This window comes from Carcharhinus amblyrhynchos, chromosome 15 (assembly GCF_965287045.1).
Source record: "Carcharhinus amblyrhynchos chromosome 15, sCarAmb.v2.hapA, whole genome shotgun sequence".
In the NCBI taxonomy this organism is placed as follows: domain Eukaryota; kingdom Metazoa; phylum Chordata; class Chondrichthyes; order Carcharhiniformes; family Carcharhinidae; genus Carcharhinus; species Carcharhinus amblyrhynchos.
The window spans coordinates 3253409-3280728 of record NC_137338.1 but is presented as its reverse complement, the minus strand read 5'-3'; the positions used below and the strand labels follow the sequence as shown (position 1 = coordinate 3280728).

Below are 27320 nucleotides of genomic sequence, written 5' to 3'. Positions count from 1 at the left end.
AAAGATAGTGGTTGCAAGAACAGGTCAGACACTAAGAATCCTGTGGCGAGTAGCTCATAGAATCATACATTGTAGAAGAGGTCCTTCGGCCCATTAAGTCCACACTGATATACAAGAAGCATCTGACCTCTCACCTAATCCCATTTACCAGCAATTGGCCTGTAGCCTTGAGTCACCTTCTGACTCCTCAAAGCTTGTCCACCATCGACAAGTCACAAGTCAGGAATGTGATGGAATACTCCCCCCTTGCCTAGATGGGTGCAGCTCCAACAACACTCAAGAAGCTTGACACCATCCAGAACAAAGCAGCCCCACTTGATTGGCAACACTTCCACAAACATCCCTCCACCACCGACCCTCAGTAACAACAGTGCATACCATCTACAAGATGCACTGCAACAATTCACCAAGGTTCCTTCCACAGCACCTTCCAACTCCTCAACCACTACCGTCTCGAAGAACAAGGGCAGCAGACACATAGAAACATCACCACCTGCAAATTCCCTTCCACACTGCACACCATTCTGACTTGGAAATATATCAGCATTCCTTCACTGTCGCAGGGTCAAAATCCTGAAATTCCCTCCCTAACAGCACGATGGGTGTACTTACACCACATGGACTGCAGCGGTTCAAGAAGGCAGCTCACCACCCCCTTCTCAAGGACAATTGGGGATGGGCAATAAATGTTGGTTTGGCCACCGACACCCACAGACCATGAATGAATGAACAAAAAGAGGATTTTTTTGTGCAATAAGTTGTTATAATCTGGAATATACTGTCTGAAACAGTGATGGAAATAGATTTTATAGTAACTTCCAAAAGGGCATTGTATGAATACTTAGAAGTAAGAAACATTCAAAGGAAGAGGGAACAAGCATGGACTTGAACTGATTGGATAGCTCTTTCATAGAGCCAGTACAGCCATGGAGAAGACTTAATGGGCTGAAGGGCCTTTTTTGCACTGTGATATTCTATGATGGACTGAATATCCTCCTTGTGTTCTATACATTACTGTGAAATCATTGCTTACAGACTGGGTAAATGTTTATTTGAGTGGAACACCAAATCTTTCATTCTTCTCCTGAGAGTGTTGTCTATTCCTGGGACATGAGCCTCCCTTTGATGCCACCTGTAAGAAGATACAAGACATGCACCATAGAAACCTCACCACAACCAAGATCAGCCCTCGCCTTGACCAAGCTCTGCCCCCTAGTATTGATTAGTAGGCTGGACGTCAGGCACCCCTGACCGATCTTTCACCCTGTCTAGTCCAGAGACTCGGAAGCCCATTGCAATTCTCCAGCCCACACCTCCCTTCTCTTATCCCCCTCCAACTCACCCCTGAGGAGGTCAGGAAGCTCATCCCTGGGCCGTGGGCCCCTGTGCTCCATACCGCAGCTCGCTTTGCATGCTTCCTCCATCACCGGGGAAAGTTTCATCTCATTTCTTTAACCTGATTTGTTGGTCTGTCCATTGAGCACATCAGAGGGGAATATCACACCATGGTCAGTGAAGACAGGAAGAACTTGGACTCCTGTAGCACCTTTCACAACCTCAGGCTGTCTGAGAGCTCGTAGCAGCCAATCAAATATCTTTGCAGAATAGTTGCTGTTGGATTGCAAGGAAAAATGGCAGCAATTTGTACAAAGCAAGATCCCAAACCTTGCAGTGTGGTCACGACCACATTGTTTTTTTAATGATAATGGACGGGATTTTACGGCCTCACTCAGGCAAAATTGGAAATTCCCGCCTGAGGTCAATGGAGATTCCCGTTGTTGGACCGTCGCCTGCTCCGATTCCATGGCGGGCGAGGTGGCAGAGTTCCAGTCATTGGCATTGGGTAAATATTGCCCACTTCACTGGGTCAAGTGGCCACCATCTTTCAAGGTAGTGACATGGGATCTGTGAGGTCCGTCTACGAGGTCAGACAGGGCCTCTGTTTAATATTTGCATCAGATAGGCACCACCCCCCTCCCCTGACTGTGAAGGGCTCCCTCAGTCTTGCACTGTGTGTTTTGTGTTGAAGTTCCTGGAGTGGGAATTGAATCCAAAGCAAGAGAACTACCCACTGAGCCAAGGTGGCAGCACTTTTGCAGCTGGAGCATTGGAGGTGTAGTGGAATCGTCAGTGGACCACAAATCCAGGGACCTTGGTTCGAATCCCACTATGGCAGATAAAAATCTGGAACTAAAAACCTAATGATGGCCATGAAACCATTGTTAAAGAACAGTACAGCACAGGAAACAGGCCCTTCGGCCCTCCAAGCCTGTGCTGCTCATTGGTCCAACTAGGCCATTCGTTTGTATCCCTCCATTCCCAGTCGGCTCATGTGACTATCCAGATAAGTCTTAAACAATCCCAGCATGTCCGCCTGCACCACCCTGCTTGGCAGTGCACTCCAGGACCCCACCACCCTCTGTGTAAAATACGTCCCTCTGACATCTGAGTTCAACCTTGTCCCCCTCACCTTGAACCTGTGACCCCTTGTGATCGTCACCTCCAACCTGGGAAAAAGTTTCCCCCTGTTCACCCTATCCATACCCCTCATAATTTTACACATCTCTATTAGGTCTCCCCTCATTCTCCGTCTTTCCAGGGAGAACAACCCCAGTTTACCCTATCTCTCCTCATAGCTAAGACCCTCCATACCAGGCAACATCCTGGTAAACCCCCAACTGGCTCACTAATGAAATTTATATGTGACTCCAGATCCACAGTTTAAGTGGCTTAGCAAGCCACTCAAGGACAATGAGGGATGGGTGACAAATGCTCACATTATCCGTTGGAGTTAATCAAAAAAACCATTTGTTCCAATAGTAGAAAAATTTCCCTCTTTCCCTCAACAAAATAACATATATTCATATAGCACCTTTTCCATCATTGGGTGGTATGGTGGCACAATGGTTAACACTGCTGCCTCACAGTGCCAGGGACCCGGGTTCAATTCACGGCTTGGGTCACTGTCTGTGTGGAATTTGCACATTCTCCCCTTGTCTGCGTGGGTTTCCTCCGGGTGCTCCGGTTTCCTCCCACCGTCCGAAAGATGTGCTGGTTAGGGTGCATTGGCCGTGCTAAATTCTCCCTCAGTGTAACCCAAACAGGCGCCGGAGTGAGGCAACTAGGGCATTAACTTAATTTCGGTGTGAATGTAAGCTTACAGTTTTTAAAAAAAAAACACACCAGGAGAGATTATCGAACAAAATTTGACGCGTAGAAAGAAGGATCAGAATGGGTGAGAAGAGAATGGGTCAGGGAGGCAGAGTGTTAAGGAATGTGCAAGGTACCTCAAGCCCTATCATTGCCCTTTTAAGAACATCAAGAGTTATTCATGTAGCCAGACAGCATTCATTGCGAGGATGTAATGATAATGGATGGAGTGTGGACACTGGGCTCCCAGAGTAGCACTGCGGCCAGTTGATGGAGGGTGTGCTGATAACTGCACCGCCAAATAATGCAAGGTTAAGCATAATTTGTAGAGCCTATAAGAGGCATCATTTGTTAGCTGCAACGAGAGCTAATAGCATCATCCTTGGATCTATCAGAGTGGACAATCCATCATTAGCTAATAAAAGTATACACCTCTTAATTAAACGCTGACATAATTTAAGGGAGTGAAAAAATTGCAGACTGCCTAATTGAAAAACGTTAATTTGCTACTGTGACCTCCCATGAAAGGGGGTGAAAATCTCAGGATGTAATAGGAATGGGGAAGGGCATGCTGGGCCATCAAATATAATTTGTCTCAGGGGTTCAGGGTTACACACAGCCCTCCCCCTCACTTCAGGCCCTTGAGTTCTCAGCAATTCAGAATGCACCAATTTAAAAATCCTCACCCTTGCTTTCAAACTCCACCATCATCTCCCTCCCTGTATCATAGAATCCCTACAGTGCAAAAGGACGCCATAAGGCCCGTCAAGTCTGCACTGAGAGCAATCCCACCCAGGCCCTATCCCCATAACCCCGTGCGTTTTCCCTAGCTGGTCACCCTGACACCAAGGGGCAACTTAGCATGGCCAATCCACCTAACCCACACATCTTTGGACTGTGGGAGGAAACCGGAGCATCCGGAGGAAACCCACGCAGACACAGGGAGGACGTGCAAACTCCACACAGACAGTGAAGCTAGCCAGGAATCAAACCCGGGTCCCTAGACCATAAGATTATATGACATAGGAACAGAATTAGGCCACTCAGCCCCATCAAGTCTGCTGTGCCATTCAATCATGGCTGATATTTTTCTCATCCCCATTCTCCTGCCTTTTCTCTATAACTCCCGATTCCCTTATTAATCAAATCCCTGGCACTGTGAGGCAGCAGGGCTACCCACTGTGCCACCATGCCGTCCTACTGCAGGTCAGGTGGATTGGCCATGCTAAACTTTTCCTCAGTGTACCCAAACAGGTGCCGGGGTGTGGCGACTAGGGGAATTTCACAGTGACCTTGTTGCAGTGTTAAAGTAAGCTTATTTGTGACTAACAAATAAAAGTAAACTCCGCAAAACAGTGGTGATGGCCAATTTAAGTAATGTTGGCCAAGGAGATAAGTGTTTGCCAGGACGCGAGGGAGAACCCACCTGGGTGTCCCAGTAGTGGTACAGAATCTTTCAGATCCACCTCAGAGAGCGGACAGGACCTCGGTTAGGTGTCTCGTTCAAAGGTTGGCGGGCCCCCGTACACTGCTGCCCTGGATCATCCTGACTGGTGCCTGCAAGCTGAGACTGAGATTTGAACACATAACCTCGTGATGTTCCCAGTGATGGCTGTACCTACTGAACCGTGTCCAACACTGTAATTGCCTGATTGGGTTTTTCTCATTTAAAAAACATGCAATGACATTGGCTGTAAAACGCCTTGGGACATCCCGAGGTCAAGAAAAGCGCCGTTGAAATGTGCCTTCTATTTTGTTCCGACTCAGTACGGTTCAGCGATTCTCAGGCTGTGAAATATCTCAACTGAGCCCCTCTGCCCATTCCATTTTATTACTCGCCTCTAAATGTTAATGGAGTCGAGAAGAATGAGAGGCGATCAAAACGAAGCTTGGAGAGTTCAGACGGGGCTTGTCACGGGCCGACGGGCTGAGAAAATGATTCCCCTCGGCTGGGGAGTCGAGAACGTGAGGTCGCAGCCTCCGGTTGAGGGGGTTCACCACTTCCCACCCAGATGAGGAAAAAAACCCCTTCACTCAAAAGGTTATGAATCTGCAAAATTCTCTCCCCTGGGGCCCTGTGGACACTTAGCCTTTGAGTTAATTCAGAGAAGAGGTTGAAAGATTTTTTCATTTACTAAGGGAATTAAAAGATAATGCAGGGAGGTAGGGTTGAGGTTGGCATGGTGGCGCAGTGGTTAGCACTGCTGGCTCACAGCGCCAGGGACCCGGGTGCTGACTGGGTCACTGTCTGTGTGGGGTCCGCACATTTCCCCCGTGTCTGCGTGGGTTTCCTCCGGGTGCTCTGGTTTCCTTCCCAAAGTTCAAAAATCTGCAGGTTAGGTTGATTGGCTTTGCTAATTGGCCCTTTGTGTCAGGGGGATTAGCAGGGTGATTACCTGAGTTTTTGGGGATAGGGCCTGGGTGGGATTGTTGTCAGCTCAGGCTCGATGGGCTGAATGGTGTGCCTAAAAATCAGAGATGCAGAAGCCATTGGAATTGGAGGGTAGGGATTTCTGAGCAGTACAACTGGAGGGTGACACGGTGGCACAGTGGTTAGCACAACTGCCTCACCGCGCCATTGACCCAAGTTCAATTCCAGTCTCGGGTGTCTGTCTGTGTAGAGTCTGCACGTTCTCCTCGTGTCTGCATGGGTTTCTTTTGGTTGCTCCAGTTTCCTCCCACAGTCCAAAGATGTGCAGGTTAGGTGGATTAGCCATTCTAAATTGCCCCTTAATGTCCCAAGATGTGTAGGTTAAATGGATTAGCTATGGCAAATGCACAGGTTATAGAAATAGGGCAGCAATAAACTGCTCTTACGGGGAGTTGGTGCAGAATCGATGGGCCAAATGGCCTCCTTCTGTACTGCAGGGATTCTAACAAATATGATCCTGTTGAACTGTGGGAGCAGAGATGAAAGGTCAAACAGCCTGTTCTTGTCCCCATTTTCAGTGTTGTTCTGTTTTGCTGTTCTTGAGGTAACATTCCCTCACTGGGTGTTAGAACGTCAGAAATTAATTTCTTTGCATTTTTTGTCGTGTTTCATTTCCAGAACCTGCTGTTTCCCAATCAGCCTCCGCAGCCTTCCAGTAGATTTGCCGTCTCCTCGAGCGGGGACCTCACCATCACCAACATCCAGCGGTCTGACGCCGGCTACTACATCTGTCAAGCCTTGACCGTGGCGGGAAGCATCCTCGCCAAGGCTCAGCTGGAGGTCACAGACGGTAAGGAGGGCTTCCTGAAGATCACTCTCAACCGTAACAGGCAGGCAAAGGGTCGCAGGTTCAAACTGAGGGTTGGGGGGGAAAGAGGCCACAAATTGTGGAACCGATTTTGTTTTCACAAGTTCCCCTTCACACCAGGAGCGGGTTGACCCAGTGGCCAATTACAAGGGCTGGCATTTAGCAAGGGTACAGAGGGAGTCCGCCTACTGCGTGGCGCGGTGGCACGGTGGTTAGCACTGCTGCCTCACAGCGCCGCATTGTGGAAGTCAAGGATTGTGAAGATAGAGGGTATCTTCAGAATCCCTACTCTGCAACACTGCAGTGCAATCCACCACTGCAACACATTCACTCTTTCTGACCAGATCATCAATAAATTGTTGAAGAATTGGAAGGGATAGAATATAAAGATAAGGAAGTATTGTTGTAAATATACAAGTGAGGCCACACCTGGAATATTGTGCACAGTTTTGGTCCTCGTGTTTGAGGAAAGATGTAGTGACATTGGAGGCAGTTCAGAGGAGGTTCACTGGATTGATTCCAGAGATGAGGGGCTTGTCGTATGAAGAGAGATTGAACAGTTTCGGCCCACACTCTCTGGAATTTAGAAGAATGAGGGGGAGATCAAATTGAGATATACAAGATGATGAAAGGTATGGATAGAGTAGACATGGAGCGGATGCTTCCTCTTGTGGGGCATTCTGGGATGAGAGGTCATAGTCTGAGGATAAGGGGCAGCAAATTTAAAACAGAGTTGAGGAGAAACTACTTCTCCCAAAGGGTTGTGAATCTGTGGAATTTGCTCCCCTAAAGTGTGGAGGATGCTGGGACCGTGAGTAAATTTAAGGAGGAGTTAGACAGATTTTTAATTGGTAATGGGGTTGAAGGGTTGAGGGGAGAAGGCAGGAAAATGGGGATGAGGACCATATTAGCCATGAGCGAATGGCAGAGCAGACTCGATGGGCCAAATGGCCTAATTCTGCACCGATATCTTATGAACTTATGAATTCCCCCAACTCCAGAAGATTGAAAGTCTGGGACTAACTGGGGAATCTGGGACAGGTAAGCAGCACAGAGGACATGAAGTTGGGGACTCAATCTGAGGGTCAGCCAGGATAATGGACAAGGCTGCACTGGATCGAACAGTCTGATTGGGACCGATGGCCCCTTGCCCTGGTTGGCTTCTCTCCAATGTTTTTACAACAAATAAACAGGAATGTTTAAATAGGACAAAGATAGCTTCCATGTTCTGTCTCCCATTGGTTGTGGTTGCTGCGGAGGTTAACCTTTCATTCCTAGAGAACTCAGGACGTTGCTGGAGGGTTGGTAACATTCAATTAGTTTTGTTTAATAACATACTGAGATGATCTCCTCAGCAAGACAAATGGCAAGGTATTAAAAAAGATATTAAAAGGACAGAAGAATGTGCAGGCGGAGAGAGATTGAAAGGAAATGCGAGAGGCCTGGACATATAAACTCTTGTGTAAATGTGGAAGCACGTGCACACTGGGAGACATGGGGGATTTGTGACTCCAGATATCAATGAAACTTTTTGCATTAACAAGGAGAGATGGGTTCCATACAACCTGTGCATTCATCTAGTTCATGCATTCATGATAGTTCTTCGGGCCACAGGGATCAAGGGATATGGGGGGAAGGGGAGGGGGGAATCAGGATATTGATTTTGATGATCAGCCATGATCATATTGAATGGTGGAGCAGGCTGGAAGGGCTGAATGGCCTCCTCCTGCTAGTAATTTCTATATTTCTTTGCAGCAAGAATCAAACAATGCAACCTGTGCATTTATCTTTAAATTTGAGCCCGGCTGTTAGACGCAATGGCAGGGAACACTTCATCACACAGAGGGTGGTCAAAAACCGGAACTCTCAACCCTCCCCCCCGCCAAAAACTATCGACGTTGGGGGCCCACTGAAAATTTCAAAACTGAGATGTATTTCAGTCAGGATATTGAGGGGTGTGGAACCAAAATGGAGATTGCTGGAGATCAGAATCAGATCACCCATAATCGATACAAACAACAGCTTTATATAGCACCTTTGACAGTAAAATGTCCCACCGGAATGGTTGTCAATCAAAGGTTGACACTGAGCTTCCTATCGGGACGGGTGACCAAGTGTTGGGTTTTGAGGAGCAAAAGAAAGGTAAAGAGACACAGGACGGGTGCACTCAAACCCAAAAATCGAAGAACAACAAAGAACAGAGAACAGTCCAGCACAGGAAACAGGCCCTTCGGCCCTCCAAGCCTGTGCTACTCATTGGTCCAACTAGACCATTCATAAGAACATAAGAACATAAGAAATAGGAGTAGGAGTAGGCCATCTGGCCCTTCGAGCCTGCCCCGCCATTCAATAAGATCATGGCTGATCTGTCGTGGCTCAGTTCCACATTCCCGCCCTCTCCCCATAACCCTTAATCCCCTCTCTTATCAAAAACCCATCAACCCGCGTCTTAAAAATATTTAGCGAGGCAGCCTCCACCACTTCAACGGGCAGAGAATTCCAGAGATTCACCACCCTTTGAGTGAAGAAGTTCCTCCTCAACTCTGTTCTAAACCGCGCCCCCCTTTATCTTGAGGCTGTGCCCCCTAGTCCTACTGTCTTTTTTGAGCGGGAAGAGTCTCTCCACCTCTATCCTATCCATCCCATTCATCATCTTATACGTCTCAATGAGATCTCACCTCATTCTTCTAAACTCTAACGAGTACAAGCCTAGTTTATTCAGCCTCTCCTCATAGCTCAACCCCCTCAACTCCGGTATCAGCCTAATAAACCTCCTCTGCACTCCCTCCAAGGCCAAAATATCCCCATTCGTTTGTATCCCTCCATTCCCCGGCTCCTCATGTGCCTATCCAGGTTAAGTCTTAAACGATGCCAGCATGTCTGCCTCTACCACCCTACATGGCAGCGCATTCCAGGCCCCCACCACCCTCTGCGTAAAAAACGTTCCTCTGATACCGGAGTTATACCTCGCCCCTCTCACCTTGAGCCCGTGACCCCTTGTGACCGTAACCTCCGACCTGGGAAAAAGCTTCCCTCTATTCACCCTATCTGTACCCTTCATAATTTTGTACACCTTTGTATGGTCCACTGCCCCCCCACCCACAATACAATTCCCGTGGCGGATAGGGATGGAAAATTCCCCCACAGAGTGTTACGAACTAACTCACATTGCTGCATGCGGGAGCTTGCTTTGCGTAGATTGGCTCGCAGTGACGGCACTTCAGAAGGTACCTCACCAGCTGTAATAATCTTAAGGAGTGGAAAGATGCCCATTCACTGGTTTGGGGAAAACACGACTTGTTTATTTGCAGGTTAAAACTATACAGAGTCTCCCAATCTCGTGACTGCAATCAGCCCCTGAGATGACTCTGAGTCCATCGTACCAGGATGATTCCCGCACCCTGCTCCCGACTAACTCACCGGGACATGTGACCCTTACTCTGCAGATTGATCCTTAAAGGGACAGTCACCACTTGGAGATTGTGAAGGGCGTTGTATAAATAGGAACTTAAAACTACAAAAACTGAGGCAGCAAGACATCAGCCCCTCGTACTGTTCCACCATCCAGTCAGATTGTGGCTGGCCCTCTATCTCAATACTCCCCATGGCCTTTGACATCTTTAGAGTCCAGAACCTTTATCCATTTCACTCTTAAATACACTCAGTGATTTGGCCTCCACAGGTCAAGAATTCCCCAGATTCACCACCCTCTGTGTGAAGAAATTTCTCCTCATCCCAGTCCTAAATAAACATAAGAATAAAGAACTTTGTTTTTGTTCATTCATGGGACATGGGCGTCGCTGCCTGGCCAGCATTTATTACCAAACCCTAATTGTCCAAAAGTAATTGAGAGTCAACCACATTGTTGTGGCTCTGGAGTCACATGTAGGCCAGACCGGATAAGGACAGCAGATTTCCTTTCCTAAAGGACATCAGTGAACCAGATGAGTTTTTCCGACAATTGACAATGGGTTCATGGTCATCAGTAGATTCTTAATTCCAGACATTCTTTTTTTGAGTTTAAAATCCACCAATTGCTATGGTAGGATTTGAACCTGGGTCCCCAGAATATTCACTGAGTTTCTGGGTTAATAATCTAGCGATAATACCACTAGGCCATCGCCTCCCCTGGGGTAGGAGTAAGTAATTCAGCCCTTCAATCCAACAATACAACAGTGGCTGATCTCAGTTCCTGCCCTCACCCATAGCCACTCATCCCACTATTAATAAAAATCTATCTGTCTTCTCAAATTTGTTTAGTGTTCCCGTGTCGACTGCACTCTGGGGTAGAGAATTCCACAGATTCACCTCCCTTTGAAGAGGAGTGATTCCTCCTCACTTCTGTTTTAAATCTGCCACCCCTTAGTCTAAGACCTCTTATATGGCCTACCAAATATCCCGAGACTGTGATCCTTTGTTCTGGTTACCACTCTCCTCCCTTCCCACCATTCCGGCTCCACCAACCAGAGGGAACAACATCTCTGCATCTAGTCTGTCCAACCCTGTTAGAATTTTATACATTTCAATTAGGTCCCCTTTTATTCTTCTAAATTCCAGTGGATACAGGCCCCACTGACCCATACAATCTCCATAGGTCCCCATATGATCTCTCCTCATTTGACAATCCTGCCATCCCAGTAATCAGTCTGATAAATCTTCGCTGCACTCCCTCCATGACAAGTAAATCCTCTCTTAGATGAGGAGACCAAAACTGCGCAGCAGGTGTTGTCTCACCAGAGCCCTGTACAGCTGCAACAAGACACCCTTGTTCCTGTATTCAAGTTCTCTTGCAGTGGAGGCCGACATACCACTTGCCTTCCTGACTTCTTGCTTTCAGTAATTGGCGTACAAGGACACCCAGATCCTTTAGTGCACCAACATTTCCTAATCTATCACCATGTAAATGATACTCTGTCATTCTGTTTCCCTGTCTGAATTGGATGATTTCACATTAATCCACGTTACACTGCACCTGCCACTCAGTCATAAATGACCAAACCCTTACTCTGAAACTGTGAGCCCGCGTACGACATCCACCAACCAGGGGGAACATTTTTACGGAGTCTACCCTGTCAACCAACCAAGAATTGAATCAACTCTCCTTCTAATCTCTATGGAATATAGGTCTTGTCTCCTGAGGAATTAATCTCATTGCATTGCACTTGTCCAAGGAACGTATCTAATTCCTATAGGTAGAGATCAAAATTGTGGTCTCACCAAGGCTGTATATAATTGCAAGAAGATATTTTTATTATAATGGAAAGAGAAACTGCTGGAAACACTCAGATTTGCCTATTTAGATGATCATTTTTCAGGTCTTAGCTGGGGAGGAGATGTCATAGTGGCATTGTCACTGGACTAGTAATCCAGTGACCTAAGATAACGGGCTCTGGGGACCTGGGTTCAAATCTTGCCATGGCAGATGGTGAAATTTGATTTTACTAAAAATAAAAATCTGGAATTAAGATTCTACTGATGACCATGAAACCATTGCCAATTGTTGGAAAAACCCATTTGGTTCACTAATATCCTTCAGGAGAGGAAATCTGCTGTCCTTACCAGGTATCTGCTCGCAGTGAGTGTGTTTGAGAATGTTTCACTGACTTGAAGATGAATCTTGATCCCCCACTGTTTCTTCTGGAGGGGGTGGCACGATGGCCCAGTGGTTAGCACTGCTGCCTCACAGCGCCAGAGGCTTGGGTTCGACTCCTGGCTTGGGTCGCTGTCTGTACGGAGTCTGCACGTTCTCCCCGTGTCTGCGTGGGTTTCCTCCGGGTGACCCAGTTTCTTCCCACAGCCCGAAAGGCGTGCTGGTTAGGTCGTGCTAAATTCTCCCTCAGCGTATCCAAACAGGTGCTGGAGTGTGGCGACTAGAGGATTTTCACAGTAACTTCATTGCGGTGTTAATGCAAGCCTACTTGTGACACTAATAAATTTAAAACTTTATAAATTATCCCCAAGTTCCTCAATTTCACTGGACCCTTCATTCTGAACTAGTTCTGATAACTTGTGTCTTATCCTGCGGAGATACAAAATAGGTTTTAAGTCCTCTCGCATTCCTGTATCTCAGTAAGAAGCCTGACAACGCCAGGTTTAAGTCCAACCGATTTATTTGATGGTAAACTCGCAAGCTTTCGCCTGACGAAGGGACAAACCCTGAAAGCTTGCGAGTTTACCATCAAATAAATAGGTTGGACTTAAACCTGGCGTTGTCAGACTTCTTGCTGCGTTTACCCCAATCCAACGCCGGCACCTCCGCATCATTCCTGTATCTCCCGTTTTCATGCCTGCTGTCTCTCCTGACAAGGCACCAAAGTTCACTTTCGCTAATCTCTTCCTTCTCACATTTGGTGTAGAACGTGAGTGGTTGGCTCTTATCTTTCTGAGTAAGAATGGGGGGTGGGGCCGCAGGTGATTGACAGGTTCCGATCAATGTTAACCTCCTCCTTCACAGTTTATAATCTCGCTCCTCAAAGCCCCTTTTATCCTATTAGCTGCGGCTAATGGATTGCTTCAGAGGAGGCTGTAAGTACAGAGTAAACCCAGTCATTAAGACATTCTTAGCCCAGGATTTGTTTGGAGTGCTGTCTCCCAGCTTTTTGATCTAAGCTCTTACAAGTGCTGCTTGATTAGTAGGGCTTCCAGTATTTGGAAACCATATACTGCAGGATTACCTGAACGACCAGTGCACAAGCCTATACACATCATGCTGCTTTTTTTTATCTCGCCTCGGAGGTATTTGAGCTCGGGTTTCGGTTCCTCGGCTGCAGTGGGAGTGGGGGGGTGGGGGGGGGTGGGGGGGGGGTGGCGGTGTTGCTGGTGGAGAGGGGTTCGGTTTGGTGGGGGCCTAACAGATTCCGCACCCCCCCGTCACCCCAGAAGGTTCGGCCACCCAGGTAATGAGCCACACAGGCCCCCCTTCCCCACCCCCTCATCCCCAGACCCGCGCCACTCAACCATCCCGGGTCAGCTGACCCAAGCTGGGGCAACGATCCGTGGCTGATCTCTCTGGGCGGACGAAGGGGCGAGTCAGGTGGGGATACGCGTCCCTCATTGGTTTCCACACCCTCCCTTCTCCCCCCACCCACCTTCCTGTCCTCAGTCTGCTCGGGGAGCGGACTGGCACTATTCGGGGTGCCAAGCCAGTTGTCCACCTACCCGCCTGTGCTGGGGTTTTGCCAGTGACGGGAGGGAGGGGGAGGTATCAGGCAGTCCACCCCATCCTTGGGACAGTTGCCACCTTTAACTTGCCAAATGGCCACCTCAGGGTACTGTGCCAGCACTGGCATTTCACCAATGGAAGAGGTATCTTTGCGATTGAAGGGGGGGGGTGGTGGTGCACAGGGGTGGGGGGAGGCTGGGGGGGGCGGTGGGGGGGATGTTTCCTCTGTTCATGCTTCCACACCCAAAAAAGATCCCCTAATCCCCCCTCAGTGAAAAGAGTCACAACTTCCTGATTGCTACATTCTGACATCCTAATTCAGATGTTTAATAGTGTATGGGCATCTTGTGTGTATATGTGTAGTTGTGTATGTATGCATCTGTGTGTTTATTAGTGTGTATGAGTGTTTTTGTGTGTAGTTATGTGTTTGTGTGCACGTGTATGTGTGTTTTAAAGTATATGCGTATGTTTTATGGATGTATGTGTGTGTTTGTGTATCTGTGTGCACGTGTATTTGTGTGTGTGTGAATGCATGGTTTACGAGTATGCATGTGTGTTTGTGGCTGTGTTTGTATGTCCATGTTTGTGCGTGCATTTGTGTTTGCACATATGTTTGTGTGTGTGTTTATGCGCCTAGGTGTATGTGTTCATGTTATTTTGTGTGCATATGTGTTTGTGTATGTTTAATGTGTATGTCTATGCGTGTGTTTGTATGTCCTTGTGAGTGCTTGTCCTTGTGTGAACGCTTGCATGTGTGTGAGCATGTGTGTGTGAGAGCATATGTGTGTGAGAGCATGTGTATGCGCATGCTTGTATGTGTGTGTGTGTGTGTGCGTGTATGTGAGTGTGTGTATGTGCATGCTGGTGTGTGTGAGCATATGTGTGTGTGTGAGCATGTGTATGTGCGTGCTTGTAGGTGTGTGTGTGCATGTACATGAGTGTGTGTGTGTGTGGGCTGGGGGTGAGAGGAGGAGGGTTTGATGCTGAAAGCCTGCTGTGTAGGCCTCAGAGGAACCCTTGGCTTGACAACAAAAAGTGTACACAATATGTCAGATGATAAGCAATCAGGGTTTACGAGGAAAGAAATCCGTCAAAAAATGGCAGGCGGAAATTGCCTGAACGCAGGGTCTGACTTTCCCGTGTGTGAGGTGAATTCAATGAGCATCCTCATTTGTCCTTTTTAAAGAAAAGGTCTCGCTCAAGTTCTATGACAGGAATTAGAATCATTTCCTCCACTTGCATTCTCCCTCCAATTGTGTGTTTTTTTTTAAAGCAATGGAAATAGCTTCTCAGGGAAGATTTGTAAACCCACCTCCGAGCCGTGACCTCCACAAGTTGACAAAGTGATGCATTTTCATCCGATTCGAATTTACATGTAAATTAAAAGGTCATTTAGAATGAACGGCGAGGCAGTATTTTTAAATATCTGTCCACAAGGCCGTGTGATTCACTGCACAGATTGCGTGTGGAATAAATGGGCGAGTGTGAGAGGGAGAGAGAGAGAGACAAAGATTGGCTGTGAGGACAGGGTCCTCTTAATAGTACACCTGCTGACAGTTCAGTGATGAACTGAGAAGGTCCTGTAAAGGCCTCATGTTCAAAGAATGTTGGTAATGAGAAAATTCCTGTCTCTTATGTTCAAGGACTTGTTCTTGGCCTCTGTCTGTTCCATTGTTACAAGATTCACTTCAATTATCCCATTTACCTCTGTGCCTGCGTTGATAATGGCCTTCGCACTGACAGCGAGAGATCATATTTACCTCATTTTCTCTTGTCAACCGCGCTGATATCCGATGCTGCAAAATCTCGGGCCTTCACCTCAAATTCTTGACAAGCGCGGTGCTGCAACAGCCGCTCCTGTCTGCGTGTGATGGATTTTTCAATCGCGCAATAACACGGCTTAGACCGTTCGAACCCGCCCTCATCCGATGCTGCTTAGGCTTCGGGTGGCATAATCGGGCAGGATTTTAGGGCCTCGCTCGTCCCGAAGCCTGTAACATCCCGCTCGAGGCCTACGGATCTCTCCGTGCTTCACCCCTTCGCCCGCTCCCACTCCCGTGGCGGGGGGGGTGGTGGGCGACGGGAAGATTCCGGCCATCGTATCCAGTTTTCGGCACTGCACTTCAGGAGGCGTGAGGCCTAGGAGAGGGCGACAGAGGAGATTTACGGGAAGAGTAATCGGCAGGCACTTTGCACAGAAACCAGAGAAGCTCATTGGTGAGGCCGCAGCTGGAGTACTGTGTGCAGTTTTGGGCGCCGCACCTGCGCAAGGATATTTTGGCCTTGGAGGGAGTGCAGAGGAGGTTTACTAGGCTGATACCGGAGTTGAGGGGGTTGAGCTATGAGGAGAGGCTGAATAAACTAGGCTTGTACTCGTTAGAGTTTAGAAGAATGAGGGGAGATCTCATTGAGATGTACAAGATGATGAATGGGATGGATAGGATAGAGGTGGAGAGACTCTTCCCGCTCAGAAAGGACAGTAGGACTAGGGGGCACAGCCTCAAGATAAAGGGGGGGGCGGTTTAGAACGGAGTTGAGGAGGAACTTCTTCACTCAAAGGGTGGTGAATCTCTGGAATTCTCTGCCCGTTGAAGTGGTGGAGGCTGCCTCGCTAAATATTTTTAAGACGCGGGTTGATGGGTTTTTGATAAGAGAGGGGATTAAGGGTTATGGGGAGAGGGCGGGAAAGTGGAACTGAACCACGACAGATCAGCCATGATCTTATTGAATGGCGGGGCAGGCTCGAAGGGCCAGATGGCCTACTCCTGCTCCTATTTCTTATGTTCTTATGTTCTCCTTAGAGCAGAGACGGTGAGGGTATAACCGTAGGGCGGAATTTAAATCCCCTCTCCTGAGGTAGGTTTGGGCGTCTAAACAGATAGGAGACCACCGGGTGGGATTAACTCCGCAGCCTTGCTGCCGCCGGCCTGATTAAGTCCAGAATGGGATTGTGGTCAGTGCAGACTTGATGGGCCAAATGGCCTCCTTCTGCACTGCAGAGAGTCGATGGAGTCCGGAGTGGCTAAGTTCATGGATGGCCTTCCCACGCCTGCTGCCAATTGAGTCCCTTAAGTAGGCAATTAATGCCCACGCCACTGGTATTCACCTAGCAGCTGGCAAAGTTGGGGCAAAACAGCAAGATCAATAACATTTGACTGGAGTACAGAGGGATGGGAGTGGTGGGCAGCCCACCCGGGCCCACCCACCATATCTAGCCCCCCCCCTCCCCCTAATTGCCACCACAACCCCACCCACCACACCCAGTTCCTTCCCTCCTCTCACACCCCCCACCCCTACCCCTCCATCTACTGTACCCGGTTCCCTTCCCTCTCTGCCTCCGCACCCACACCCTCCCACCCCGCACCGTACCCAGCCCCCTCCCCCTCCCTGCCTCCACCCCTCCCCCCCCCGCCAACCCTGCATCCCCCACCCACTCACTTCAAAATAAGTGAAGTTGTAAAATTCCTGTTGCGAATATTAGTGCACCGTTGGTTACCTGAAAACTCACCTCCTCCCTCCCCACTTGCCCCCCCCCCCCCCCCCCCACCCCTCACTGTAACCGATGTGTCAACCCGTGAGAAGTGAAACATTAGCGTGTCACAGCTTTTGACTGGGTCTGAGTGATTTACAGCCAGTTCCCCGAAGTGTGGTCACTGCTGTCATGCAGGAATTGTGGTGGCCAATTTACGCACAGCAAGCTCCCACAAACAGCAATGTGGGAGACGGTCGGTTTGTAGCCACGCCTACAGACGGAGAAGGATTGGCCACCACACCAGGGAGAAGACCCTCGCCCCTCTCCCAGCTCTGGCTGTGGCAGGAAGCTCCTGGGATTTAACCTCACGTCCAGTGGGAAGCAGGCCAGGCAGTGTGGCACTCCCTTGGCGCTGCCCCATGAGTGCCAATCTGGATGGCCTCGAGCCTCTGGAACGGGGGGGGAGCGGGAGGGGGTGCAGTCAGCAGGGATTTTGGTGGGATAATCTGTTCGAATGCATTGGGTTGGGTAGCAGATGAGAGAAGCATTTCACAAAGATTTATGTGACTGGGCCTGAGAGCGTTTCACAGATCACTAGGAACTTTAAGTGTTCTTTTAACCTTTGACCTCCATGTCCAAAGCAAGCGGTATTTCCTGTCATCGGCACTGCCTCGGATTCTGGAACATTCCATTATCCCTCTTCACTCAACAGACCTGTCAGCGTATTTATTTAGATTATATACTTTCTACTAAACTTCCATTAATAACAGCGCTGAGGTAAGTGACGATCATTGCTGGAGAATGAATGAATCGTGTTTGGTTTCACTGGAATATGGAATCTCACAGCACAGTAGGAGGTCATTCAGATCTTTGGCCGTACTTGTGGCAGCTTTGTCAAAATTTAGTCGCACTCCCCACTACCAGCCTTTTCCCCAAAGCACAGATTCTTCAAGCGTTCAAACAATTTTCTTTTCAAAATGAGTCTGGAAACAGCTTCCACCAGTTTTTTTAACAATGAGTTCCTGGTGGCGACTGTTTAAGAACCAGGGCTCCATTGTGGCTGAGGCTGAGGTGCCCAATTAGGGATCAAACCAATTTATTCAGAATGGCGAGGAGGTAAATATTGAAAGGTTGTTTTCTGCTGCTTGGTTAATCCAGTCGGTAAGAGGGCGATCAGCAGAAATAATCCCACAGAATCATAAATACAAAGGGAGATAGAGAGAGAGGCTGAGAGGAGCAGATAGGCAGTGAGAGGATAGACAGTGAGAATGGAGATGGAGATTGAGAGGGGGGAGAGAGATTCGGGGGGGGGAAGAGGCTGAGGGGGAGAGAGAGAGAGATTGAGAGGAGAGAGAGAGAGATTGAGAGGAGAGAGAGAGAGATTGAGAGGAGAGAGAGAGATTGAGAGGAGAGAGAGAGAAATTGAGAGGAGAGCAAGAGAGATTGAGGGGAGAGAGAGAGAGATTGAGGGGAGAGAGAGAGAAATTGAGAGGAGAGAGAGAGAGATTGAGGGGAGAGAGAGAGAAATTGAGAGGAGAGAGAGAGATTGAGGGGAGAGCGAGAGAGATTGAGGGGAGAGAGAGAGAAATTGAGGGGAGAGAGAGAGAGATTGAGGGGACAGAGAGATTGAGAGGAGGGAGAGAGAGATTAAAAAGAGAGAGAGAGAGGTTGAGAGGAGAGAAAGAGATTGAGAAGGAGAGAGAGAGGTTGAAAGGAGAGAGATTGTGAGGTAAAAGAGACTGAAAGGAGAGAGAGATTGAGGGAGAGAACTTGAGAGAGACATTGAGTGGTAGAGAGATTGAGAGGAGGGACAGAGACAGATTGAGAGGGAAAATTGCAATTGAGAGGCAGAACAAGATCTAGAGGATTCTTGAATCTCAATGACTGTTGAAATTGTTGTTAGTTGGAGATGGATTGAGGAGTTTTTCTGTAACATTCAGTAACCTTTATAATTTGGGTCTTCACAGTTCTAACGGACAGACCGCCTCCCATCATCCGGCAGGGCCCAGCCAATCAGACTTTGGGTGTAGATGGGACCGCTCTGCTGAAATGCCAGGCCACTGGAGATCCTATTCCAACAATCAGCTGGCTGAAGGATGGGGTCAGTCTCCTTGGCAAAGACCCCCGAATGTCGCTCCAGGAATTGGGAAGTCTACAAATTAAGAATTTACGGGTAAGTCCTCGGAACAAAGAAACCATCAACTGCCTGTTTGTGCTAATTTGTACCTAGAAAGTGGAGTAAGGTCATTGGATTAGTAATCCAGAGGCCCAGGCTGATGCTTTGGTGACATGGGTTCAAATCCCACCACAGCAGCTGGTGGAATTTCAGTTCAATTAATAAAAATCTGGAATTGGAAGCTAGTCTCTGTAATGGTGATCAGAAAACTATTGTCAGTTCTCACTAATGTCCCCCAGGGAAGGAAATCTGCATCCTTGCCCAGTCTAGTCCAAATGTGACTTCAGAGCCATGGCAATGTGTTTGATTCTCAAATATCCCTGAACTGGAGGGCAGTTAGGGACTGGAAATAAATGTTTGCCCAATCAGTGATGCCCACATCTGAAAGTGAAGCAAAAAAAGATTGGCCTTTGGTTTTGTAAGACCTCCTCATTTGTGCAAGCAATACTTCAATCCCATGGCACGGGTTAGATACAGAGTAAAGCTCCCTCTACACTGTCCCCCATCAAACACTCCCAGGACAGGTACAGCACGGGGTTAGATACAGAGTAAACTCCCTCTACACTGTCCCCATCAAACACTCCCAGGACAGGTACAGCACGGGGTTAGATACAGAGTAAACTCCCTCTACACTGTTCCCCATCAACACCCCCAGGACAGGTACAGCACGGGGTTAGATACAGAGGAAATCTTCCTCTACACTGTCCCCCATCAATCACTCCCAGGACAGGTACAGCGCGGGGTTAGATTCAGCATAAAGCTCCCTCTACACTGTCCCCCCATCAAACACTCCCAGGACAGGTACAACTTGGGGTTAGATACAGAGTAAAGCTCCCTCTACACTGTCCCCATCAAACACCCCCAGGACAAGTACAGTCCGGGTTAGATACAGAGTAAAGCTCCCTCTACGCTGTCCCCATCAAGCACTCCTAGGCCACTGCAGAGTCCTCAGTTGTATGTGACACTTCAGTTCACTGTCGATCCTTGAGGCAGACAAATTTGAAATGTACCACTCGCTACCGACTCGCCTGGGCTGAGAAGGTTCCTCTCCGAGTGAGCCGTTAGAGTTTGGAGATAAACTTATTGTCTGTTGAGTCCCAAGCTTATGCATTACAAAGGTTTTGCAGTGTTTGTGAAAGCTCGTTAAGTTTTGGTTTGTACATTTCCAACACATCACATGGGCATAACTTCAATAATGTCTAAACATTGACAAGTCATGCTGCAGCTTTATAGAACCTTAGTGAGGCCACACTTGGAATGTAGTGTTCAATTCTGGTCGCCACACTACCAGAAGGATGTGGAGGCTTTGGAGAGGGTGCAGAAAAGATTTACCAGGACGTTGCCTGGTATGGAAATCATTAGCTATGAGGAGAGGTTGGAGAAATTCGGTTTGTTCTCACTAAATGTTGGAGGTTGAGGGATGACCTGATAGAAGTCTACAAGATTATCAGGGACATGGACAGAGTGGATAGTCAGAAACTTTTTCCCAGGATGGAAGAGTCAATTATGAGGGGACACAGATTTAAGGTGTGAAGGGCAAGGTTTAAAGGAGATGTACGAGACAAGTTTTTTATATGGAGGGTGATGAGTGCCTGGAACTCACTGCCTGGGGGAGGTGGTGGAAGATGATACGATAGTGACTTTTAAGGGGTGTCTGGACAAATACATGAATAGGATGGGAATAGAGCGATATGGTCCCCGGAAGGGCAGGGGGTTTTAGTTCAGTTGGGCAGCATGGTCGGTGCAGACGTGGAGGGCTGAAGGGCCTGTTCCTGTGCTGTAATTTTCTTTATTCCTTTTCTGATTGTTTCTATTTTAATGCAAAATCAAAGGGTGGTATTTTCCCTTTTTTTTGGCTTAGTGTCAACACAGACAGGAAAAGCTGGGTGTAGATGCAGTGCCAATGCTTCCCGCCATAATTTTTGATGCATCGTCAAAAAAAACCCAAGAGACAGGTCTCACGATGGCACATTAGCTGGGCGGGTTTGGAATGAGTTCCTTTTCTCTATTGATTCGTGAGACTTGGACATCAATGGCTGGCTGGCCCCTATTACCCATCCCCGGTTGCCCTTGAGGAGGTGGTGGTGAACTGCCTTCTTGTCTACGTGCTGTGCGTTGACCCACAATGCCGTTAGGGAGGGAATTCCAGGATTTTGACCCAGCGACCGTGAAGGAACGGCAATGTATTTCCAAATCAGGATTGTGAGAGACTTGGAGGGGAACTTACAGGTGGTGGTGTTCCCATGTATCTGCTGCCTTTGTCCTTCTTGTTGGAAGTGGTCATGCATTTGGAAGGTGCTGTTGAGGCAGCCTTTGGAGAATTTTTGCAGTACATCTTGGAGATAGTACCTTCTGCTGCTACTGAGCGTTGGTGGTGGAGGTGATAAGAACACTGTTTATAGATGTGGTGCTAATCAAGCGGACTGCTTTGTCCTGGAAGGTGTTGAGCTTCTTGAGTGTTGTTGGAGCTGCACCCATCCAGGCAAGTGGGGAGTATTCCATCACACTCCTGACTTGTGCCTCGTAGATGGTGGATTTGGGGAGTCAGGAGGTGAGTTACTCGCTGCAGTATTCCGAGCCTCTGACCTGCTCTTGTAGCCACTGTGTTTATGTGGCGAGTCCAGAACAAGTTGCGGACTAAGCCTCACCCCCACCTCTTGCCCAGAAATCTGTGACTTTTCCTATTTTCCCTCTCAAACACACCATTCTTTCCCATCAAACCTCAAGGCAAAGACAAAAACAAAGAACAAAATCAGCCCGGGAAACAGGCCCTTCGGCCCAACGAGCCCGCGCTGCCATCTCAACACCACCAGTCCCCCTCTCTACCCATGACCCCTATCTAATGTTTTATGGGCATCCAGATTGAGGAAAACTGATTTAGGGACAATTTATTCCTGCCAATCAGCCTAACAGCACATCTTTGGGGTGTGGGAGGAAACCGGAGCACCCGGAGAAAACCCACGCAAGCACGGGGAGAATGCGCAAACTCCCACAGACACCGGCCCAAATCCATGTGTCTGCACAGCAAACAGTGATAGTCACTGAGCTGTCGTCTTGCCCAGTATCTGGTCCAGTTTAGGCACACACTAACGACATGAAGCACTAGGCCAATCTCGAACAACCAAGAGCAGCCCCAGTACGACCCATTGCGTGTATGCCCCTCGTTGGACACGAGGTGGACCGACTTAAAACCTGTGAATGAAAAGAGAAAAAACATTATTATCATACAATACCCATTTACATTACCAGGGACGCCCCAATGCTAATGACCCTTATTTAAAAGGTTCTCCTATATCCACCCATCTCCAACTCAGTCATGTGCCTGTCTAAGTTACTCTGAAAGGACTCTAGCGTGTTTGCCTCCACCACCTTACTTGGCAGAACATTCCATACCCCCACTACCCTCTGTGCGAAAAACCTCCCTCTAATATCTGTGTTGTACCGCTCCCCCCTCACCTTGAGTCCATGGCCCCTTGTCCTATGTGTCTCTATTATCGGCCCTGGACAGGTGCCAGTTCCTATTTAATAAATTCCACTTGTGCCTTTTCTGAATCATTTTGTTGAAAGATTCTTTCATCCTCCGATATTCAAATAGAAAGGGTCAAAGGAACAGAAAATAACACTGGTAAAAATCATCAAAGCATCTTTGTCTTAAATTCACATACCAAGGGCCGAATATATTGCTGCCTCAAATCTGTTATCGTTTGTCGGCAGACATTCAACTAAAGCCAAAGAAAGGGTTTTGTACAGAGCAAAAGTTTTGCCTCACTGAATTTCAAGAGCTCACAAGATCTGGAGCACCTTGTACAGACAGATGTAATGATTGCAAAACAATAACTAGCCCTCCAAACATAACTCACTTCATTCACTATTTTACTGCAAAATACCTGACTGAAATTCTGCTTAATAGCTCCATACCCCTCACTGTAACACTCTGATATATCCCACAGCCCTCACTGTAACACTCTGATATATCCCACAGCCCTCACTGTAACACTCTGATATATCCCACAGCCCTCACTGTAACACTCTGATATATCCCACAGCCCTCACTGTAACACTCTGATATATCCCACACCCCTCAGTCTAACACTCTGATATATCCCATAGCCCTCACTGTAACACTCTGATATATCCCACAGCCCTCACTGTAACACTCTGATACATCCCACAGCCCTCACTGTAACACTCTGATATATCCCGCACCCCTCAGTGTAACACTCTGATATACCCCACAGCCCTCACTGTAACACTCTGATATACCCCACAGCCCTCACTGTAACACTATGATATACCCCACACCCCTCACTATAACACTCTGATATATCCCACACCCCTCACTGTAACACTCTGATATACCCTATTCCGCTAGGTGTAATACTCTGATATATTCCATACCCCTAATTATAACACTCTGATATACCTCTCACTATAATACTCTGATATACTCCACATCCCTTACTGTAACATGGGTCAGTGGGTTTGATAGATTTGGGGAGAAGATGTGTAGGTGGGATTGAGGGATATGGGGAGAAGGTGTGGAGGTGAGATTGAGGGATATGGGGAGAAGGTGGAGAGGTGGGATTGAGGGATATGGGGAGAAGGTGGGGAGGTGAGACTGAGGGATATGGGGAGAAGGTGGAGAGGTGGGATTGAGGGATATGGGGAGAAGGTGGGGAGGTGAGATTGAGGGATATGGGGAGAAGGTGGGGAGATGGGATTGAGGGATATGGGGAGAACGCGGGGAGGTGGGATTGAGGGATATGGGGAGAACGCGGGGAGGTGGGATTGCGGGATAAGGGAAGAAGGTAGGGAGGTGGGATTGAGGGATATGGGGAGAAGGTAGGGAGGTGGGATTAAAGGATATGGGGAGAAGGAGGGGAGGTGGGATTGAGGGATATGGGGAGAAGGTGGGGAGGTGGGATTGAGGGATATGGGGAGAAGGTGGGGTTATCTCTCAACAAGCTCTTTGACTTTTTCCTATCGTTGAGACTTATTTTCTACTGGCCAATACCAGTGTACCCAGGATGTGAGTTTATTCTCTCAGTCCCAATCAGAAGATCAGCCCATGATCGCCTGTGTTTGAACTCAGTAAATCATCAGTTATCAGCAGAGGAAGAGATGTGAAAGGAAGACCTGTCCAGTTACCAGCTGATGTAAAAGACTGAGAAAAAATGATGAGGAGAATGTTGTGGTCGACAACTCATGAGAAGGAAAGTCTGTTCTCAGCTCCTGGAATGTTGTCCAATATAAATTAATTATAAACCGCCTGAGGACAAAATAGAATTTATTGAAAAATTAATGTCAGCATTGCTTTAGATAAACAATTTAGTCTTTCTTGTCATGTCACAAGGCATGCACAGGTCACAGGGGTTAATGCCTTTCTGCTGTTGGAGTTGAATTCAACTCATCGCTTTAATGTCCTGTCTCGCCCGGGTCAACCCCGGAGAGCAACAATTAAAGCCAGCAGCCAGCAAAACTCATAACACAACTTACACTGGGATGATGGACTGGCCCCTCGGAGGGAGACGGAATTACAGGACAGATCTCTGCACTCCTGTTGTAGCAGTGTAGAACGGTGGAGCTCAGAAGGGGGGCCTCACTCCAATGCTGCCAAGTTTTTTTTATTCATTCATGGGACATGGCTGCACCAGCATTTATTGCCCATCCCTAGTTGCCCGAGGGCAGTTGAGAGTCAACCACATTGCTGTGGATCCGGTGTCACATGTAGACCAGAGCAGATAAGGACAGATTTCCTTCCCTGAAGGATATTAGTGAACTAGATGGTTTTTTTCTGACAATGGTTTCATGGTCATCAGGAGGTTCTTAATTCCAGATATTTTTTATTGAATTCAAATTCCACCATCTGCCGTGGCGGGATTCGAACCCGGGTCCCCAAACATTAGTTGAGTTTCTGGATCAATAGTCCCGTGACAATACCACTAGGCCATTGCCACCCCAAGTAGAAAGAGAAACCCAATTAGTCCCACTTCACTCCTCATAACCTTCCAAGTGATTTCTCCTTTGAGCACTCATCCAGTTCCCTTTTGGAAGGTCCTGTTGAAGCTGCTTCCACTGCCCTTACAGGCAGTGCCTTCCAGATCACAACAACTTGCTGCAGAAGAAGCTGGAATTCTCTAACAGCACTGTGTGTGTACCTCCAGCACAGGTACTGCAGCAGCACCTTCTCAATGGGCAACAAGGAATGAGGAATGAATGCTAAGCTCTCACATCCCAATGGAATATAGGAATGAGGAGGCCATTTACCCCTTGAAACTGTTCCACCACTCACTGGGATGGTGGCCAATCTCTAACCTAACTCAGTATACCTGCCTTTACTCATAGAATCAGAGAGATTTACAGCATGGAGACAGGCCCTTCGGCCCAACTTGTCCATGCTGCCCTTTTTTGGTATAGAGGGGTGTGGCCCAAATGCGGGCAATTGGGACTAGCTTAGTGGTTAATAAAAGGGCGGCATGGACAAGTTGGGCCAAAGGGCCTGTTTCCATGCTGTAAATGTCTATGACTCTATGACTGCAAGCCTGGTTTGTTTAATCACGCTTTGGAATTGCACCCAGGAGTACAGGCATCCCTCAGTCTACACTGCACTCCCTCCAAGCTCAGTATTTCCTTCCAAAGGTGTGGTCCTGATAACTATTCCCAGGACTCCAGGCATGGTCTAACCAGGGTTTTGTAGAGCTGGATTATGATTTTGTAGAGCTGGACTATGCTTTGGGGCAGTATGGTGGCACAGTGGTTAGCACTGCTGCCTCACAGCGCCAGGGACCGGGTTCAATTCTGGCCTATGGGAGGGAACTGGAGCACCCGGAGGAAACCCACACAGACACACAGAGAATGTGCAAACTCCACACAGACGGTGACCCGAGGACTTTAACCTGGTGTTGTGTGATTTCTTATTGTGTTTACTCCAGTCCAACGCCGGCATCTCCACATCATGACTAGATATAAAGGCCAATGTTTATGAGCTTTTTGATTATTTTATGTTTGCGTTCATGATTTTTTTAATCGTTGGACCAGTGGGCTGACGAATTTTGTGTTTAATTTAGATAAATACAAAGTGATGCATTTTGGTAGATTGAACCAGGGCAGGACTTACTCAGTTAATGGTAGGGTGTTCGGGAGAGTTACAGAACAAAGAGATCTAGGGGTACATGCTCATAGCTCCTTGAAAGCGGAATTCCAGGTGGACAGAGTGGTGAAGAAGGCATTTGGCATGCTTAGTTTCATTGGTCAGAACATTAAATACAGGAGTTGGGACGTCTTGTTGAAGTTGTACAAGACATTGGTAAGGCCACACTTGGAATACTGTGTACAGTTCTGGTCACCCTATCATAGAAAGGATATTATTAAACTGGAAAGAGTGCAGAAAAGATTTACTAGGATGCTACCGGGACTTGATGGATTGAGTTATAAGGAGAAGCTGGATAGACTGGGAGTTTTTTCTCTGGAGCGTGGAAGGCTGAGGGGCGATCTTATAGAGGTCTATAAAATAATGAGGGGCATTGGTCAGCTAGATAGTCAATATCTTTTTGCAAAGATGGAGGAACCTAAAACAGCGAGCATTGGTTTAAGGTGAGAGGGGAGAGATGCAAAAGGGTCCAGAGGAGCAATTGTTTCACACAGAGGGTGGTGAGTGTCTGGGATGAGTTGCCAGAGGTAGTAGTGGAGGCGGGTACAATTTTGCCTTTTAAAAAGCATTTAGACAGTTACATGGGTAAGATGGGTAGAGAGGGACATGACCAAATGTGGGCAATTGGACTAGCTTCCGGATTTTAAAAAAAGGGCACAAGTTGGGCCAAAGGGCCCGTTTCCATGTTGTAAATCTCGATGATGCCATGACTGTGTTTTGGATTACAAAGCTTCTTTCAACCACTCTTTTCCTCGCTTTTCACCATTCTGAAAGTTTATGCACCGCTTGCGAAGGAATGAACGGTAAGGATTAACCCCTATTTCTGTCTCACTCTTAGGTCACAGACTCTGGAATCTATACGTGCGTTGCCACGAGCTCAAGTGGAGAGACTTCCTGGAGTGCGTTTTTGGAAGTGCGAGGTATTTCCTCAGTCCTGGTTTTCATCGCTTTAAATCGATGTACTCCTCCCT

General features: G+C 47.8%; 1 protein-coding gene across 14 annotated transcripts in view; it reads left to right on the top strand.

The window, feature by feature from the left end:
* Positions 1-27320, top strand: part of robo2 (roundabout, axon guidance receptor, homolog 2 (Drosophila)) — a 509899-nt gene that overhangs the window by 366485 nt on the left and 116094 nt on the right. For all 14 annotated transcript variants that reach the window (XM_080203357.1, XM_080203355.1, XM_080203348.1 and 11 more), the window contains 3 exons: positions 6200-6371; positions 18991-19196; positions 27188-27269. In XM_080203357.1, the coding sequence (XP_080059483.1) occupies positions 6200-6371; positions 18991-19196; positions 27188-27269 (460 nt within the window). The remainder of the gene's footprint in view (positions 1-6199; positions 6372-18990; positions 19197-27187; positions 27270-27320) is intronic.